Genomic DNA, 19690 nt, shown 5'->3' with positions numbered 1-19690 from the left:
GTCAAATGTACTCCAACTCGCATTTATTTGAAGGCTTGAAATCTTTCTGTGATGTGATCCCACCAACAACCACATCACTGAGAAAATGAAAGAAACCACCATCGTCATCCTCTTTGAACCAACCAAATGATATAGAACCCAAATCACATTTGTCTTGTTTGAGATTTGGATAAGAAATGAATGAGGTGTTTTAGTCATTTTTCAGCTTCGACTGGTATACCGCTAGAGTTCTTAAAACTGTCAAAAAGTCCTTCCCGTAGTGGGTGTGATCACTTTCTACTCTTTCCACTTTGCCTCACGGCAAATCTCAATCCAAAAGACTCTGTAGTTCATCATCATCTTATTCACAGAGATTCAGTTTGTCTCTATGTGTTTCATGTCTTTTTTCTTCCATTATCACATAGACATCAAGTGTAACTTTTGAGGTGCTGGGTAAATTTACAGTATTATACAATTAGACTGGGGATCTGTTTGCTGCACTGCTCGGTCAACTTTGATGGCATTTGTTTTCATCTTCAAAGTTGCCACAGTGGTGGAAACGCAAACGGTTCCTTCTGATGTCTCCAAATTTCAGATTTAGAGGCCAAATGAGTCGGTGAACAATTCAAGAGAGGCTGAAGAAAACTATTAACTCAGCATGCTGCATTTATATTAGGACACATTAAATGCTGATTTGTGCGTACCAAGGACAAGACCAATTTCCTTCGCACAAATGGAGTGTTTGGATTGCAATTGGTTGCAGGATTTTGGCTGAACATTGGCGGCTAATCATCTGTTCATCATATGAAAAATCATCATATGAAGTTTGGTCACACACTTTTTTTTCTTCATCTTGTTAGAGAACACAAACTGCATGCGAGGCCAGTTAGGCCTCACGCAAACAGAGTGACGCAACTGAACCTGAATCAACTGAGCTATTGTGAACCAATTACAGTCAGCGACTCCACAGACAATGCACTGAAAAAGACAAACTGAAACTTTGTTTTTGTTTTTTGATCTGGAAGGTTTTCCATATAAACAGGACTGTATTGTTTCACATTGAACCTCAAACAACAGAGCGTGTTTGTCAAAGAAGTAGATGAGCAAACATTGAATGTATGAGCATAATTACACTAATTAAGAAGATGCTACATTTTAATTTTCAATCACACAGACGAAAATGATCCGATTTTTAGACTCCTTTCACAATGTCAGCCACAAACTCAAGCGCTGTTACATCTGTGATTGGATGATTGAGAATTCAGGGATAGAATTTCTGCCGAGGGACAACTTGCCTGGGCAGCTATTTTGATGTGATTTCATAATAATCATTTGTTGTCTTGATTAAAGAAATACCACAACCCATTAAAAATCACAGTCTGATAGAATAAGTATAAAATATATTTTAGGTTACATCAATTACTCACTTGTGATTAGATGATAATGTGAAACTCCTGCCTACATGTGCAACAATGATTACGCGTGGCAAGAATGCTAAGACCATTCTGATAAAAAAAAAAAAAAAATCTGTATTAGCACGTTACCACAATTGTACGGAAACCTTGTCCTTTGTAACTTGAGGTTTCACTTTATTATGTTAGTACCCGAGCCAGTACTAAAGTTAGTTTTAAACAGTAGTTTGTTCATAAGAGATGTACACAGTTTTATTTTCTCTTCCCCAACTGCTGATGTTCTTTAGAAGACAATACAAGTTTTACTTGGAACGATGTTCACGGATTTTGTTGAGCAAGCAAGTTGGTGTTGGATTCGCTAGCCACGGTTGTCATCTCCTGGTTAAATGATGCATGAAAGTGAATATCCATCTCCTGCGATGTAAACCGTATAATGGCAGCGTGACGCAAGCGTTGTGATGAATGAACGAATGATGAATCTCCTTGGCTGTGTGCACAAACGCTGAGAAAAGAAGTTTCAAGATCTCACTTTTTGGCTCGACCACAACATAGTTTATATATATATATATATATATATATATATATATATATATATATTTATGTCAGTGCACTGTGTTGCATTCTATAAACACTTGACACCCATGCCAATCCCAAAATGAAGGCAAATATTCTTCTAGGCTACCATTATGTGATGTAATAATCATTTTTTTTATGAAAAAAACAATATATATCAGAGACAGTTGAAAGATGGAAGAACACGGCAAAAAAATCACTCAGGGGAAAGTCTCCAGTTGCTACACACTGGATCGGAAATACTGCCGCACTTAAAACCATCTCCTGAACACTTTAGTGACTCTCTTAAATTGAAACTGTTGGACAATGGGGAGCAGATGGTTGGAGGGCAGGCATAAAGCTGAAAAGACAGCTGCTTAGTGAAAAACATTTTTCAGTTTGTAAAAAATGGATTGGAGGTGTATAAATAGCAAACGACTTGTTAATGTCATCTTTATGTCCATTGTTTCATATTGGCGATAAAAAAAACACGTATATGTTTCATTCATTCATTTATCCATTCAAATGCAAGTTTATTGTTTTATCTATGCATGTGTGCACATCCATTCATGTGAGCTTGCGTGTGCGCCTTAAAAAAACCGCAAGATCACTGTCTCGGTTCTTTTGTTGATACGCAATATGGGATTAATTACTTTTCTGACCTTCTACAGAGGCTAAAAAAATATTTCAATCATAGCTGATTGGATGATGCTGAGCAGTGAAAAATAAAACAGTGCATAATGTTTCAGATGTAACCTTATTCATAGCATACCTCCAGTGCTTACAAAATGTCTTTACAGGTCACATTTGAGGTTTGACAAATGCCCTGCAATAGTTGCACATCATCATAGATTCAATTAAATCAAAAATTCGACAACAACCTAATACAGACTTTGTGTTTTGGTAATACTAAATATCTACTACACATCTTAACTAATATGTTAGCAAAAGCATATGACCAAAAGACTTGATAGTTTAAGTTAACTTTCAAACTAGATTTCCACAAATTACATGTGAATTTTAAATGTCAGCTCTGCCTCAATAGATTGATTAGTTTATATCCTACATATGGAAAACACAATTTTCATCCTCAGCATTTAAAATCAATAGTCTCAATTTTTTAAAAACGTCCAGCAAACCTTTAATAACACATTTAATCATATCATATAATAGCCATAAATTTAATGTCCTCTCTAAAAGATTGGCAGAATTTTAGCCGCTCTGCATCAAATATAGAGTATGCCTGCAATTGCTCAGTAACGTCAATGATTTTAAGCACAATGATAGGATTGATGTCATTTCAGAGAAAGTTAAAATGCCTATATGTCTATGTCTATATATATAAAATGTTCCTAACCTACTGTGTCAGCATTTGTGTCGTGATCATGAAATCACAGTGTTAGCTCAACTTCCCAAAGTCTTACAACGCTGCCGATGTGTTGTCGCGCAAGCCCGAACCCACACTTTGTTGTCCTTTGTAATTAAAGCTGTGTACCCAGAGCTGAGGGTCAGCGGGGGCAGCTTTTAGCAGTTGCATCTACCAGATATGTCATGCTTATCGTTTGCAGCATAGAGGACAGAGCGTACGTACAGCTAGTCATCATGAAAAGCCCAGCGAAGAAAAAAAAAAACTCAACCTCGACCTAAAAAATAATTGCCCATTTAGGATGAGGTGCACACGCTGATGTTAATGGACAGGTTAATAGCAATAATTAAGGACCACATTTAAAGCATTACAAATGCAGCCCTTTTCCAATGAAGACTTTGCATTTTGCTCATAAATGTTATACTGTTAATGCGTTCTAGACAACAAATGTCATACAGTCGTTAAAAGAAATAACAAAATGAACAAAATAGATTCTTGAGAGTAAATATACTATTGCTACTCCAACTCGTTCATTTCTAGTACTCTGTCAAGATTTTTTTTTTTGTCCCTCATCTGTACACAGAAAGGCAAAGATGCTCTTAAAGTGGATTATTGATCTGGTTGCAAACTTTTTACTGTAACCTCCAACAGCCCTCCATGAGTAATCTTGTTTTTATTATTAATTGATTATTCTTCACCAGACAGGAGACATTGAGCACATAAGTGACGGAACCATTGGACCTGTTTTTATCTGGCTCTGCCCTTATCGAGTTTGATTTTTTACGGTGAAAAAAATAAAACAAGATAAAACCACAGCCTTTGGGAGCAACATTGAATAGCTTTGCTTGTGTTGATAGACAAACAAATACAGGACTGCTCATGATTACCAGAGATTATCCTCATCATAAAAAGAAAAAAAAAAAAACATTGATCCCCCAGGCAGAGAGCATAATCACATCAAGATCAATAAACACGGATTAAAGCAAAGCACCCTGATCCTTCAATATTTACAGGAGAGCCAACAGAGGCATTACATCCCCAAGCTGTCTTGGTTTCTTTCATTGGGAGCTTCTAGAGAGACATTCATCATTCAAAAATGCTAAATCATTCAGTCTTTGGGAGCTAGAATATTCTCTCAAATTAGGCAAACTCCATTGAGCAAGATATGATTTAATGGTTTGCTAGTTGCAAAATAAAACATTGCCTCATGGCCTTCTGAACTTCAAACTATTTCAGTCGTAACCCCACAATCAATGTGAAAATATTTCTTTCCTGAGTGTTTTTTTGACGAATAGATCAGAATTTCTGTTCTTTTTTTTTTTTTTTCCCTCCATTCAGGCACTCATTTTAATCTCCCAAGTAATAATAGGACCAAAAGGTTCAATGCTGAACTAATGATTATATTCTCACAATTTATCTTCAAAGTGACTTAGTGTTATATCAGACCATGTTTAATACGTTCCTCCTATGTTATGTTCATATGAAACCCTTTGATGAGCAATTTAAAATCCATCTGTGTGTTTTTAATAAATCCCCCCTGTCACTCTGTGTCAATGTTTCTCAAAGTGTTTTGTCCTCGGGTCATCTGTGGATCTTTTCACGCTGCCACTGCTTCTCCTTACGCCAGCTCCTCCTTTCCTTGTGGGTGTCAGCTGGAGAGACAGGCCACCCAACACCCCCACCTCCCACTGCCCCAAGAGAATCCGCAAGGTGAATTGGGGTTCAGCTGTGCCAAACATCGCCAAATGCGCTGGAATGGCTCATGTCTGACAGGTTGGGTCAGACACACTATGTGTGTGTGTAGTGACCTGCCTTGACTATGTAGGTCATTAATGATAAACAGATGGATGAGGTACAAATATAAATCGTGATTTGTCCTGCCATTTCCAGCGTGAACGTAAAGCAATTTTCCCGAGAGGCCTGCATTTCATCAAGTTGAACAGGCCAGAAGAGGTTTTATGGAACCCGACGCAAATGCTATAACTTGAGAACAAGTGAAAAAGTCAAGTAGGCTTGTCTGAGCCAGATTTTGTAAAGTCGTGAGCAAATCGATTCATTTTGAAGACATTAAAATGTGACTGTGAGAATTTTCTTACCAGCCCATTCAGAGATTCAAAATTAGACAAAAATCATCAGTACAAATGTATTTTTTTCCCCAACACTACTCTCTCTCGTGTTCAGTTTCGAGCATTTTAAGATCTCAATATTGACTTCTACTCAGTAGGAAACCGTATTTGCTGCACACTATGCAAATGCTAACGACAAGAATTATTTCAAATGCCAAATCGCTCAATATTACATAAACAATATTCTGTTGTGGGCTGCAAATGTCATGATTTGTAGTTTACACTAAGCAGTTAACGTGTGCCACCAAAACAAATAGAATACCAAGCGACAAAATGCTTTCCCTACATGAAAAATACATTTAAAGTCATTCTGTTCAAACATTGGAATACAATCCTGAATGACAGAATCTGAAAGAGGAAAAACAGAAAAGCGAGAACAGAGCAAAATAAAGAGATAACAGCATCAACTATTACAGGAAACTCATCTGCTGCACTGCATGAGTCCCTCAACCTGATCCAGTCTGCCATGATCCAGGTGTTCTGAACACCTGCTGACATTGGGGGTGCACATGAAGGCTAAACAAACAACCCTACACTAGGATTTTTGTAGTCAGTCACACCTGCAAAATCTCTTCATCCATTTTGAACTTTTTATTTCCATCCTTGGAAAAACAGAAAAGAAGCTGTTTTATAATAACCATGTGGCAGAATTTTTACTGGCTTTGACTGGGACTTGATTGGACTGCAAAACAAAAAGATCTTGACAGAGTTATTTTCTTTTGAATTCAGTCGTTTAAAAATAAGTTGAAACACATCACATGAATTGGACTCCGAAAACAATACGCCACCTAATTTTTTGCTTTTGTGTTAAACAAGTCTGACTTACTTTGTACTCTTCCTGTCATTTAAAATCAGCTACGCAGTTACCTAACATCAGAACTTTCACCTGAAACCTGTCTTGAAAAAAAACTTCAGAGGCTGAGTACATGAGAGTTTCGTTTTGCTTTTCTGTTACAGTTCTACAGCATTTTGTATTCATGTGGTGTTGTTCGGCATAATTATCCTGTGGGGAAAAAAAAAAGAAATAGACCGGTCCAACAGTTTACAAGTGATAAATCTTGGGATGAACATAGGCTGTGTCTGCCTTCTATCAGACTTAATGACATTCTTAAGAAAAAAATCTAACTTTCTGTGTGAACTGTTATTTCATTGTCATTTCCACCGGGCCCATTAGATTAAAAGCCTGCTCCCGAATTTAAATCCACCTTCTCCCAAAGTGATAGCGAACCGAGCACTTAGCCGAGAGACCATCAGTCAACAATGGACTGACCTCGCTGTCGGCACCTGGCGGCGACGGTCCTCGCGAGGCGGGCAGACCTTCACTCGCCTAACAATTCCAGACAGGCCTCAGATTTACAAAGGCTACTCCCCCGACATTAGAAGACAGGCTGTTAGGAGACGCTGGGCTCTGACTCCATGTCAGCCTCAAAAGAAATTTAAACTGATGTTAAGTCTCAGAGATTAGAAACTCTTTTACAGCCTTAATCAGCTGAGCATTAGCGGCTAAGAAAATAACATTTGATAGCAGCCTGCTAAGATTAGTTTCAGATTCGGGCCACAGCAATCGCTGGTGACACATAAAAAACTGTTATTGAAAAGTCATGCTCTTAGACATACTGTATTTATTCTTGGAAAATGTGCAAGTTCTTGTGCAAAATAGCTGCAAGATGGCAAATTAGGTGCAAATTAATTAATAATTACCTTCATTGATGAGAAACACATTTTTCATTCAATTTAATGGACATACTGGAATGTCATGTTTTGATGCCATGAGGAAAATTATGATTTAGCTACTGATATATTTATAGCGCATATGTTGGCCATTGAAAATATTTGCGTGGGTGGACTGTGTATTACTTTAAATTGCTTGTGAATAATGTGTATGTTTTTGAAAGTCACCTCTGTTATCTCATCGGGCTGCTGTGATTCCCTAACGGGAAGCGTTTGCGATGATAATAAAAGAGCGTCCGTGAAGAATTGAAAAAATGTCGCAAAATCTGCATGACAGCTCTCGTGAAAGTGTGCTTGCTAAGAAGGCATTTATGTATATTAACCCTGTAAAGTAGCCTCTTTAAATTCATGAGAATCAGCAAGTTTATTATCCCTGGTCACTGCTCAGCTTCCTTTCGCGCTATGCGAATAATCCCAACCAACTCTTAACAACCACTTCAGGTTCTTGTTCTCGTCAGTAAATGGAAAAGTTGCCCACTTCTCGGCCAACTTTCTCTGTCTATACCTGTATTGATAATGCGCCAGTGCAAAGTCGTGGCATATTGTCTTTTCAGAGATATTACCATGGATTTCATCCTCTGCATGCGTCTATATGACACTCTGGAGTGCGGTTTTAACGATCCTTGTGGGTGTGCTGCTACGCTGATGATTACAAATTGTCACAAAGGTCAAGCTTGTTTGTGGACATGAAATAATGAGCTACAACAGCAGCAGAAACAATAAACACAAATACCGCTCTGCTTTCCGCAGTGACATTAACAGTCAGCTTTGTCAGAGCCTTCTCCTCACTCTGCTAATTACAGTGGCGTGGCATGCGTGGGATGAGGGGTCGCGATGCCAAGTCCTGATTTAATGTGTTCATCTAACCATCCATCCATCTATCTATCCATTCATCCATCCATCTATCCATCTATCCACTGTATCTAGCGAGCTATAGCTATCGCACTATCAGGCCTCAGGCCATCCATCTGTGCGTGCAAGCGTGGAGGAAAGTCTTCCTATGGATGAAAGTCTTGTGTACAGAAGCAAGTATACACTCCAAGAAAGGTTCAGGTGACCTTCTGAGAACAAGTGTTGATGTCAGCATTTATTCTGTCACAGCACATTGAGCAGTGCTGTACAAACACACACTCTTGCTCTCACATACACACATACCAAAAAGGAGCAAGGTAAGTGAGGTCCAGAGAAAAGTATGACAGAGTGTGAGCATGATGGAGGGCACGCATCTAATATCATCAGAGGGCTCATGGAAGAGTAAGGGATGCTGAGAAAGCACATGAGATGAGGTATGATCTTTCACACACATGCGCACACACACACACACACACACACATGCACACTCACAAGGAGTAGTATTGACTTTTTTCAGGGCTGGGGCAACCGGGGAGCAGTAAAGTGTTTATCAAATATGAAGATGGCCTTTTTTGAAGAAAAATGCATTTTCATAATTATATCAAATCGTTTTTCCATCAGCATCATGAATTGTCATTTGTCATTTTTGATGTGGGTAGCGTGGCATCCTCTCAGTTCTAGAATTTAATCACCAGCAAAAAGTTTAGGATAATTAGTTTTTCTGTTTAGCGGTGTACAGTGAGATTTTATATTTGATGTAAAATATGCAGCTTGGCTTCAACATTATTTCACACTATATTTATTAAGCTTTATTAATGTTCCAACTCTTAAACCACTTAAGAATAAATAGCACCATTTGGTGATAATATGAGGACCTGGAAGAACTGCTCGTTCTGCCCTTTGGTACCTAATCAAAAGACAAACCTCTCGACTTCTACACAAGTTGCGCAAAAGATGACACCCGGAGTAGCTCAAGTCTTTGACTGCAGATTAACAGGTAATAGACTCTTCTGCGCATTGGATACAGGGGCTGTTCTACAGTTGCGGCACATGTGGCTTACATCTGTCTGACCTCATGTTACATCAGACTAAACTGCAGCCTCAAACATTCCTAAAAGCAAGCAAATCAATTCGGGTAAATAAAAGTCTGAACATCCTGTGATGGAAGGAAACATGCACACAGAATGTGCAGTCCTGGCACATGACTGAGATGCTTTTCTTATGTTATGGGTGTGAGCTTGTGTTTACAGCAGCTATGTTGTGAGAGTGGTTCCAATAATCACAGCTTTTATTTTTTCCATCTCACTGTCGACAGAAGGGCCTGCACAAATCTGTTTAGAAACGGATCAGGAGTGTTTGTAATCTTAGTTTAGAGCGCAGATCTCAGGCTAGAATGCTGCACATACTCATGCAAGATGCTCTCATTTCTTAACTAGATTATACACTGTCGGCAAATAAAATGCCTCAAGCAAACGACCAACTTTGAAATTAAAACTTACTGATGGAGGAAATTTAAGTAACTTTGGGGGGGTCGGGGAGGCGGACTACTGCTCTAGATTAAAAATGATGCTGTATAGTTTCAATGCGTTTCTAGAAAAATAAATAAAAATGAAAAACGATAATCAAGGAGAATTAATCTGTTTTTGTTTTGTGTTTATTCAATCAACCTTAACTTGGATCACATTTATGATTTTTTAGGAACACTGAAGAAAGTATAGTATTTTTGTAATTTAACCTTCTGTGGTTGGTATTGTGCATTTAAATCTGTAACCGTAGGCCTTAAGTTTTGAATACAAACAAAGAAACAGTGCAACAATGAGGCTGTCCTATTTTTGTATGTTAAGCAGATGAACAGTTGAAAGTTGCTTATCTGTTATGGTGGTCACGTAACACCATGGACCCTCTTGAACTAACCTTAAACCTCTAATTAAGAACATCTAACTGTGAGCACAAAGTGTGGTTGGGTGCAGGCACGTCACAAAATGGTAGGCAAGGCAGACAATTGTTTAGAGCCCGCGAGCTGAAGGAGGCCTCAGGGGACAGCTGACATTGACCCGTATCACTGAATAAGCACTGCTTTAACAATGTAACAATAATAACTGTCTGTCAAGAACACCGGCAAAGGGGCTCGATCCTTACTAGCGGCTGGTGGGCACCACCTCTGACAAACGGCCAAAATTGGTCTATTTCAATGACGTAACGCTAAATAGACATCTCTAATAGCCCCCACTAGTGTGTTGGAAATGTCTCCCTATAAATCATGACAAAATGAAACAAATATTTCAATTAAGCCGCACAAAAAGAAATGTATGTACAGACCAGGTACTATATATGCCAAGAGTGGCAGGCAGCATCGTAGTCATAATTTAAAGCTTAATAAATAGGCTACACAACAAATTGATGAGTAATTTTTCTTTTTATATATAGGCCAGTGAATGAGAAAATATTTTGAAAAGGATGGTAATAAAAATTTAGAGTGACATCTCTACATTTTAAAAGTGAAGACAGTTTGCAATTTTAGTAATGGCACATGAACACATGAATGATTTGTCTTTGTGGTCTACAAAAAATTATGACAAGCCGTATCTGGTCCCTGAGCCCTAGGTTTGACACCAATGGTATATGCCATTGTGATAACCACATGTTTGTAGTCATTCTTGCCGTGTGAGCCCATGTTTGGCGTCTTGAAACAATCATATTTGATGAAGCCGAGAGAGTGAGCATGCACTGTGGCATTTTGAAATTCTCTTCTGTAATAAAGTGAAAAGCACATTAGTAGCACGGTTACCTGCAACGAACACTTCCATCTGGATTCAGCACTGCAAACCCTCGTAAAAATAATACCTCAAACATTTGGATCCTATTGTATTTTGAGGCACTTCAGTGAATAGTCAAACAAAGGCAAAACAAGGCAGGGAAAATAAGATAAAGGCAATGTTGAATTTCTAAATTGCATTCAGCTTTTCTTGTTTCCCCCCCTACTGTGTTTTTTCATGAGAACACAAGATTCGGCAAACAACTGCTGTCAGCAAACACAGCAAAAAAAAATACGCAGTCAGTCCTCATTGTGAAATCACAATGATGGATGATGATGATGCACTCTGGAAGTACTGCAAGATATATACTTGGGTATTGAAAGTGCGGCTATTGTAAAGAAGACAGAACACGTGTTAAGTTTTCTCTCATCATATAAAAACAATGAGCAAACAAACAAAAGTACATTTCTTGTTTTTGTTCACTGTCTTTTAGAGACTTTGCAATCAACGTTAGCTACGCAGAGATAAATAATTATCGAATTGTATTTATGATTTTTCTTCTTATCCTAAATGCTATATGTCACCTCTTTTGTCTCACTTCTCAGTGATGCTATCACAGTCTAAGTGATGCCGTTTAAGTGGCTCATTGTCATCAAGTTTCAGGGTTAATGTGACGTGTGGGCTAATCCACTGGCCACTCAATACCTCTAACAGTGCATGAAATCTCTTGTGTTAGTAAACCTGGTGCACTGGCCCATATCTGAAATTGATCACTGTTCCCTCTGCCTTCTTCATGTCACGTAGCTGTAGCAAGCAAAGAATTGACAGACATCTGGCCAAAGGGATTATAGCTAAAACCACCAGGGGACTCTGCAGAAAGTCTGTGAGGTTGTGCCTCAAGAGTATATTGCTGAATCATCTGAATATTAGGAAACAAATTAAAAATACTGGGAAATATTTTTCTTTGGAATTCACAAAAGCTGGAGCTTGTAGAGCTTCAAGATAATGTTCTTGTCATTTGGCACTGTATTATATAGAAATGGGCATCTACTACTGTTCAGAGTTATGTGAAGTGATTGTACACATTTTGCTGTGTATTTAAAAGTTAAAAGGGTTTTAAAGGTCAATCTCCTCTACATTCATGAAGATTACGTATAATCCTCACCTAAATTCCATTTAGGCATTTCACAATTATTCACAGCAACCTGTCTAAAGTAAAAGTGAAAAATAATCACTTACGCAGAAGTTGGCATGGACATGATGTTTGTGCCATTCTTTCTCCAAAGGTCTCAGCAGGGCTTCAGTGCATTCATTCACCATTTGTTTGTTCAGGCAAAGCAGTCAGAACTCAAGTTGTGGATGTTGGAGTGGTAAGCTGAGTTGAATAAACTACACTGAGCTGTCAAGACTAAAATAATGTGTAAACTGTCATCATTGCATTTAAAACTCTCATCTCACTAAGATTCCTGCTTGCATTTCTAGCTTATTGCAACTCTATATGGGTCAAAGCAGCCATCTTGCTTTTAACCTTTCACCCCATCAAGGAGAGCACGCCTCTCAGTGCAGTAGCCCTACCTAGTCAATAAGAGGCATACTAAACAAAAGAAAAGGTCAAAACTTCAACAACAGAACTGAACTTCAACAAAGTTACAACTTGTACAGTTTTTCATTTTTATTCCACAGACAAAATGAGTCAATATTTACACAAATGCATCACCTTTCCAGGATAGACATGACTTTACTCATCAAGTGTGGAAAAAAAAAATCCTGCATCAAGATTCTGCCTCAACTCAAAATAAAATGTTGTTGGTTTGCCTTGACCAAGATGGCGTCAATGAATCAACACAAACATATGGGCCACAAAAACATATTTTTGGGCGCTACCGCATCCCTCATCAGAGGATACCATTGGGAGCTTCTTCTCATTTTTGTATGTTAGCGTGTACTCCAGAGATTGTGTTTGAAATGGACGTTTTTGTTTTTCAGAGCTGGGAAATATGAAAGAAGAGAAACAGACATATCCTGACTCTTTGGCCATGGTGCACACACACTCCCCATCATTAGAGCTTGTAAGCTTTTCCCACATCTTCAAAACCCCAGGCGCCCAATTTATGTCATAGGCTTTGTATAGGAAAAACATCTCTAAGCCTGAATCTATTATCTTTATTATCTTCAGACACTATAAAGCTTCTCCAGTGCCATAGGAAGCATTTCTCAGAGATGTCGGTTTACCAATTTACAAAATGTAAGGGATTTTTTTTTTATAAATGCCCATTAATGGGAAATTAATTGACACATTGTTATGGGATAATCATTAGCACTTTAGAGGAGATATTTCCATCATTTGTATGGCACTCTGGAAAAATGGCATTGAGACTCAGCGATATTATGCAAATATATAATCACTCTGCTGGGTTTGCTTTTATTTCACAAAATACTCAAATCCTAATGCAACACTCACATCTTTAAGGGTGCGTACAAGCCCTGGTACTAAACTGGTCAAGGAGCTGAATTATTAAAAACTGGAGTGTGGATTTACTCTACCTTTAATGGTTAAATTAGAATGGTTAACAGCCTTGGAGAAATGACTATAATTTTCAGTATAAACGTTATTTTGGATCTTTGATCGCACTGGTTTAATTTCTAACTAGGGATAAAAAAACATTATATAGTCGTTTAAGATGAGGGTGACACGGTAAAGCAACGGATGGTCCATTCTACTGCATCATGATTTTTAATTGTAAAATATTCTCCCAGGAATTAAATGTATCTTCTATTTCCTCCTTTGTGACCCCCTCCTTTAAAAAAATGCTTAGAATGACACTTTGTATTTTTAATGTGCTGCTGGACAATTATGTTGTTTTTAACTGAATTTGTTTTTCAAGGTCAGACTGACAAAATTCAAAAATTCATTGAACATTTTTGGGGAAGTTTTAATTGGCTCTGTTCATTGAAGCATTTGTAATTGTTTATTATATAATTTCTCATATCCAACCACCTTTTATTAATAGATAGCTTTTGAAAATAACTCAATCGCTCCATTATTAATTGAAAAAAAAAGGCCGTTCAAGTCTTTCAGTTATATGTTTCTGTTTTTTCTGTATCTTCGGACGGGGGGGGATTTTTGCACAATTGTCAGTGATTGACAATTTGCAGTTTGACATCAAACGTGTACAGGCATATGTGCAGCAAATCTTCACGTATGCGTCTCCTTTCTCATCTGCAATCTGACACATTTCTGACGAAGATCGAGCGGCTTCAGCCGCTTCTACCAAGCCCCCCTCCCACCAACACCATGAGCAAATCTAAATCACTCCTACGCTCCCCTCCATCCGTCTAGTGATCTGCGGCTGCCTCTAAGCTAAATGCGGGGCGAGACGCCCCGTGGCTCGGCGACACATGACAAGTTCTTCAAGCTCTGATCCGTATTCTGTAAAGAATCATCATTAGTGGGGAAAAAGCATAGCCGTGTCGCTCGGGTTCACATCGCTTCATCGTCTCCCTTGCCACCCTCTTCTGAGGAGGAGGAGGCAAAGCTAGAGAGTGGCGCCTTTCCTCCAATTACTTTCTCACTTATAATTTCTATTAGCCATTTTTATTTCATTCTTTAATGAGCTGACCTTAACGAGCTCTGACAGCATGTCTGGCGTCTGGGCCCTCCCGTCACTGTCACGAGGTGACCTCCTCCCATGTGACAAGCCGACGTCTAAATGAGGATGTGAGAGGCTTGTGAGCTATGTTTAACTAGCAGAGCACTTACGGAGACAGCTTGGCTTCACTTTTCTTTTTTTTTTGTTCTCGATGCTTGATTGTGGCACGATTTTTGGGGTACGAGATAAAAAGCCATGTTGACAAGCTGTCGGTTTGTCTGCTTGCAAGTTGAATAGGTGCTATCAAGAGGGAGCGGGGTGGGTGGGGAGGCTGGCGGAGCTCCTGTGATGTTGCAGACAATTGCGCAGTTCCAGCGCTTTGTGTCATCTATCATGCTGTTTGTAAAGACTGTGCCACTCGCTTACACTGAGAGAAAAGGAACACGAACAGCGTGAGTTTCCATTTCCACCATGTTTAAATGAATGTAATTTCACATTAAACATCTTGAGGAGTAGTCATGACCTGATGAACCGCTGTTTGGTAAAAGCATTCTGTAAACACAGATTGTTGGACAAAATTGGTCAAGGCAAAGATAATAGGAACGATCATGTCCAATATATCCTTTAATTGTTGCTTTGGACTACTGTGAAAGTCTTTTGCGTAATTTAAAATGCCTCAGCAAAATTTGGTAATTGTGATAAAGCATTTGTTTCTTAGTCAAGGTTCACTGTTCTGTGGTCCAATTGTGCTCATTGGTGGAGTTTTTTTTCTTTGGGTATCTTTGCAGATGAGCAAAGTTAGAAAGGCACCTTTGCGCCGTTGTGGGTGTGACCACACTTGACCAATGCGGCTACCCTCATTCCTTTTACTATTTGTGAAGAAAATTCCATCGAAAATAAAGATAAACAACCAGTATTTTTTTTTATCAGCTTTTTCTGTTTATCTTGTTAAAATTGTGCTTGTGTATCTCAAAAACAGTTCTTCAGTTGTTTTTGCAGACTAGTGTCCATGAGCATTCTGTGGTCATATAAAAAGCTTGTACAAGGATTTGAAGCACACATCCAAAAAATAAAAACGATTTCAACCTGTCAATGATGCAAAACAAAAATGGGCCCATCGATAATTTCGTTTTTGTCCCAGCATTTGGTGTGTTCAATGCAGGATTATTATTATGTGAATGAGTATGTGAGTCAGTGGAACCTGTAGTTCTCACCTCTAAATCAACACAACTCTCTGTCTATGCCGTCATGAATGAGAATGTGAGTCAGTGGAACCTGTAGTTCTCTCCTCTAAATCAACACAACTCTCTGTCTATGCCATCATGTCTTAATTAGTCTCCCAATTACTTGTGAAGGGGTGAGAGAGCAAGAGACATGCTGCATTCCACAAGATATGAGGGCAAACTGAAGAACATCTCCATTCCGTAATTGACAAATCACTCATTAGAAACACTCAACTAGTCACAGGTGTTCTTTTGAAATTTCGCCTACAAGCCCCCGACAGTTTTTCGACAGCTCTATTTCATATATTTCCATGGAAATTGCACAACTTTACTCATCAGTGCTCCTGCTTTGTTACAATTGAGATTCAGACACAATTCAGCCTCACTTGGATCCAAGTGTCTCTCCTGGATGTCAAAGATCCAATATTTGACAATAATCAAACTCAGGGTGCTGTAACGCACAAATATTTCACCTTTTTGTTTTACGATGCGTCATTCTATATTTTTTCTCACGTTGTTCTTACTGACCCGTATCAATGGCAAGAAAAGAATAAAAGTACAAGACAAAGTGCTGCTCCATCGTTCTTTCCAGAAGGGGGCAGCTGGCCACCAAGCTGTGAGTAAGACGTGATGTTTGAGGTGCATGCTGGGAGACTCCACAGGCTTCCAATGACAAGCCTGCTGCGTGCTCTGTCCCTTTTTGAAAAGCATCCTTTTTGCTCTTAATACAAGCAGGAGTATGACAACCTGCAGAGATAATCGTCTGCCACACAAGAGAAGTGGTCAAAGTAATGTCACATGTTTTTTTTTTTCCCAATGTCAACCTTTGCCTGACTTAAATTATAAAGGAAAAAAAAGATGAATGAGATCTCATTCAGTGTTGTTGTGTTGTCGTTAGGAAATACTACAACGCTGAGGGTTGTTGATGATACGTTATCCTTGTATTTATGACTTAAAAGTTACCGTTTTGGCCCGAATATAAGACGATGTTTTTTTGCATTGAAATAAGACTGAAAAAGTGGGGGTCGTCTTATATTCGGGGTCTAGACATTATACCCATTTTCACTTGTGCGCAGCGGTAAGTTAAAGGTTGCTGATATCGACTGAGTATGTTGCTGTGATCATGTGCGTCTTTGACACAAAGTGAGGATATACATTTCAATGTCACCACGGTCCACTGTTGTGCCATATGTCCGATCGCGGTTTGCTTTGTGTGCGCGTCGTTTAATTCACAGCTTCGGCGCGCTCCTTTAAGTTTGCCTCCCATCGTACGAGTCGTCGTTACGCAGCGACTAACGGTCGCCAGCAAATGTATTTTGTTGTCTCGATCGATGACTTATGTTTGGTGTGTTGTCGAGAATATTTCATTTATGGTTATTTATTATCATTTTTTGCCAATAATTCAGTAAAACAATCAAAACTGAACCACGTCTTCCCTCCTGTGTTCTGACCGACACCCGGGGGCGAAAAGAGCATAACCATCCGAGCCAACCCTCTATACAATCCTCAGGAGGGAGGGGGTCGTCCTATAATCGGTGTCGTCTTATATTCGGGCCAATACGGTAATTCCATGCAACAAGTTATGACGGAGTGATGGAGTGAAAATATTCATGTGTAATATTCTTCAAAATGTCACAGTTCCTTCACAGCAGAGGTGTTGAATAAAATTGCATGAGGCCATTTTGGTGTGGTTTTATCTGGAAAGTGTCATTAGCTTCAAAACACTTGAATGTACAAATATATTTTAATTAAAGTTTCAAATATTAGACTTGCCAAATTGACTGCACACCATGGATTGGATTTGTCATTCTTCTTTCCAAAGATGACAATTACTACTAATTGACTTTGCGATTATTATGGCCTCCGTCAGCTGCAGTGTTTTAGTGTGTCATTCTTATTCATGTTTTTTTTTTTTTTTTTTAATTTAGCACACACAAAATAATGTCACATGAAGAAAAAAAATAATTCAGCGAATATAGTCATGCGCAAGGAAGACGAGAAACCCTGACGGGTTTATAAGGTGTCTCCCTCAGACTTCGAGTTAAAATTAAAGAACATTTTATAAAAATAGGTCTAATCAATCAATTAGCCTTCTATTTGAAGTGAGATTAAAATCATTGTCATTAGAAAGGGATGGTAATGATAACTTAATAAACAAATAATGATAAATCCTTAGTAAACAAATAATAGCATCATCATGGGAAAATTATAACAGTAGCCGAGGTGACAAGCACCCTAACTCAGGTAATACTACTATAGTTCATAGTGCATATGTGATTTGTGAATTTGTTGTCTCTGCTATGCATACAAGTTTAGCCTGAACCAAAATCTGACGGGTGTGAACCTTTTCCTGACTCCACAACTTCTGTCTTGACCTTGGAAGACTGTCACGCTCAGCATCTTGCAATCAATCAGTAAAAGCAGAGGTGCATTCATGAGACTCCGTCAGGCTTTTCTTACTCGTGCAAAGCAATCACCTCCCTCACTGTTTGTTGCATCGTAGCTCGTTATTAACTGAAGCCAACGGATACTCACGGAACATGGCCCCTCAGGGGAGAGATGAAAATCACTCATTTCTCTTCCTTGTCAAGTCCAATCATATGCTGCATCTCATACTAGAGAGAGAGAGAGAGAGAGAGAGAGAGAGAGAGAGAGAGAGAGAGAGAGAGAGAGAGAGAGAGAGAGAGAGAGAGAGAGAGAGTTCCCGTCTGCTTTCCTGTTTTTTGCAAGGATGGCGATATACACCCACGACTGCCAACACGGTCAGCTGTTAGACTAAACCATTAAATCTAAAGTTTACCATCCAAACCTCAGAGGCCTAACCCAAAAGCCCAAACACATCATACAGAGGCAAGGAAGGATATTCTTCAGTCGATATTGATTCAAAGCGTCAGCAGTGAAGTGGTTCCTTTGAATTACCGTGATGGACTAAAATATAGTCTTTATCCTACTATTGGTGAATTTCAGTTCTGTCAAATTGCAGCAATAGAATCAGGTTTTGTCTGTCTTTGGTCATTATTATGTTTTTTAATAGCTTATCGTCTTCAGGCGGTAAAATGCAGATTCTATTGGGTTAAGGTCTGGTGATTGACTTGGCCAGTCGAAGCTTGCCCACTCTTCCCCCCAATGAAGTGTTTTTGTTGTGTGTTTTGGGTTGTTATCATATATTGCATGATGAAGCTTCACTTGATTAGCATTTTTCTGTGAATTGCCAGACAAAAAGTCTTTGTGGGCTCCAGGATTCATTCCGCTGCTACTATTGAGAGCTACATCATCAAGATGGAGTCCATAGATTTTATTGTCAGTTTTATAGCCTTTAATATGTTAATACATTTTTTATAAGGATGCACTGCCACTGCAGTTATTCTGGAGATACTAAAATGGTTTCACAGCTGATGCTGAACCTTTCCAGCAGAATATTACACTGCCACGTTGGTATTTCCCTGCCAGGGGATGTCTCAGTGAGAACCTGCCAAACAGATTGATGGGCCACGCTGGATAGGACGCGAGTGGCCGACAACGTCACCGAGCCTAACTGCCCGTAACCTCTGTCTTCATAGAGCAACGTTTATGTATCCCCACTTCTTGCAACCGTGAGCAACTGATTTTTTTTCCACAGAAGCAGTATGCATGATCACTTCGGGAATTGGAAGGAGTTCAAACGATTGCATCAAGGTTTGCAGAGTAGCGGGGAGCGCATTAAATGTCTCTACTGCTACCTAAATAAAATGTATGAAATCATGCATCTGTAATGGGTAGGTGTTTAACAAATAAAACAATCAATAAATAGAACAATAAATAAATATATAAAATAATAAAACAATAAAGATAAATAGAGCAACAAATAAGTAAATAAATCCACCAACTAGTGATGTTTCGTTAACAAAAACAAAGGCATGACTAACTCAAGGGTGGTCATTAATAACCACATTTGACACATTCTCTGTTGAAAACGATTCGGTAATTAGCATCCATTTTGAGGCATGACTAGAAAAATATAGTCATTGTACCCAAATGCGCATTATTTTTATTCATGAAGGGTCTTTAGAAATATATTTGTGGAATTAATCAAATTGAAAATATGATTAATGCTGCCTATGAAA

The 19690-nt window shown here is 38.8% G+C and overlaps 1 protein-coding gene across 3 annotated transcripts in view; it reads right to left on the bottom strand.

The window, feature by feature from the left end:
- Positions 1 to 12257, bottom strand: part of LOC147061601 (uncharacterized) — a 100533-nt gene extending 88276 nt beyond the window's left edge. For all 3 annotated transcript variants that reach the window (XM_085911455.1, XM_085911448.1, XM_085911463.1), the window contains exon 1: positions 12014 to 12257. In XM_085911455.1, coding sequence (XP_085767581.1) covers positions 12014 to 12094 — 81 coding nt within the window. In that variant the 5' untranslated portion in view covers positions 12095 to 12257. The remainder of the gene's footprint in view (positions 1 to 12013) is intronic.
- Between the last annotated feature and the right edge of the window lie 7433 nt (positions 12258 to 19690).

This window comes from Syngnathus leptorhynchus, chromosome 1 (genome assembly GCF_054491065.1).
Source record: "Syngnathus leptorhynchus isolate UIUO chromosome 1, UIUO_Slep, whole genome shotgun sequence".
Lineage (NCBI taxonomy): Eukaryota > Metazoa > Chordata > Actinopteri > Syngnathiformes > Syngnathidae > Syngnathus > Syngnathus leptorhynchus.
This window is presented reverse-complemented; position numbering and strand designations above follow the sequence as displayed.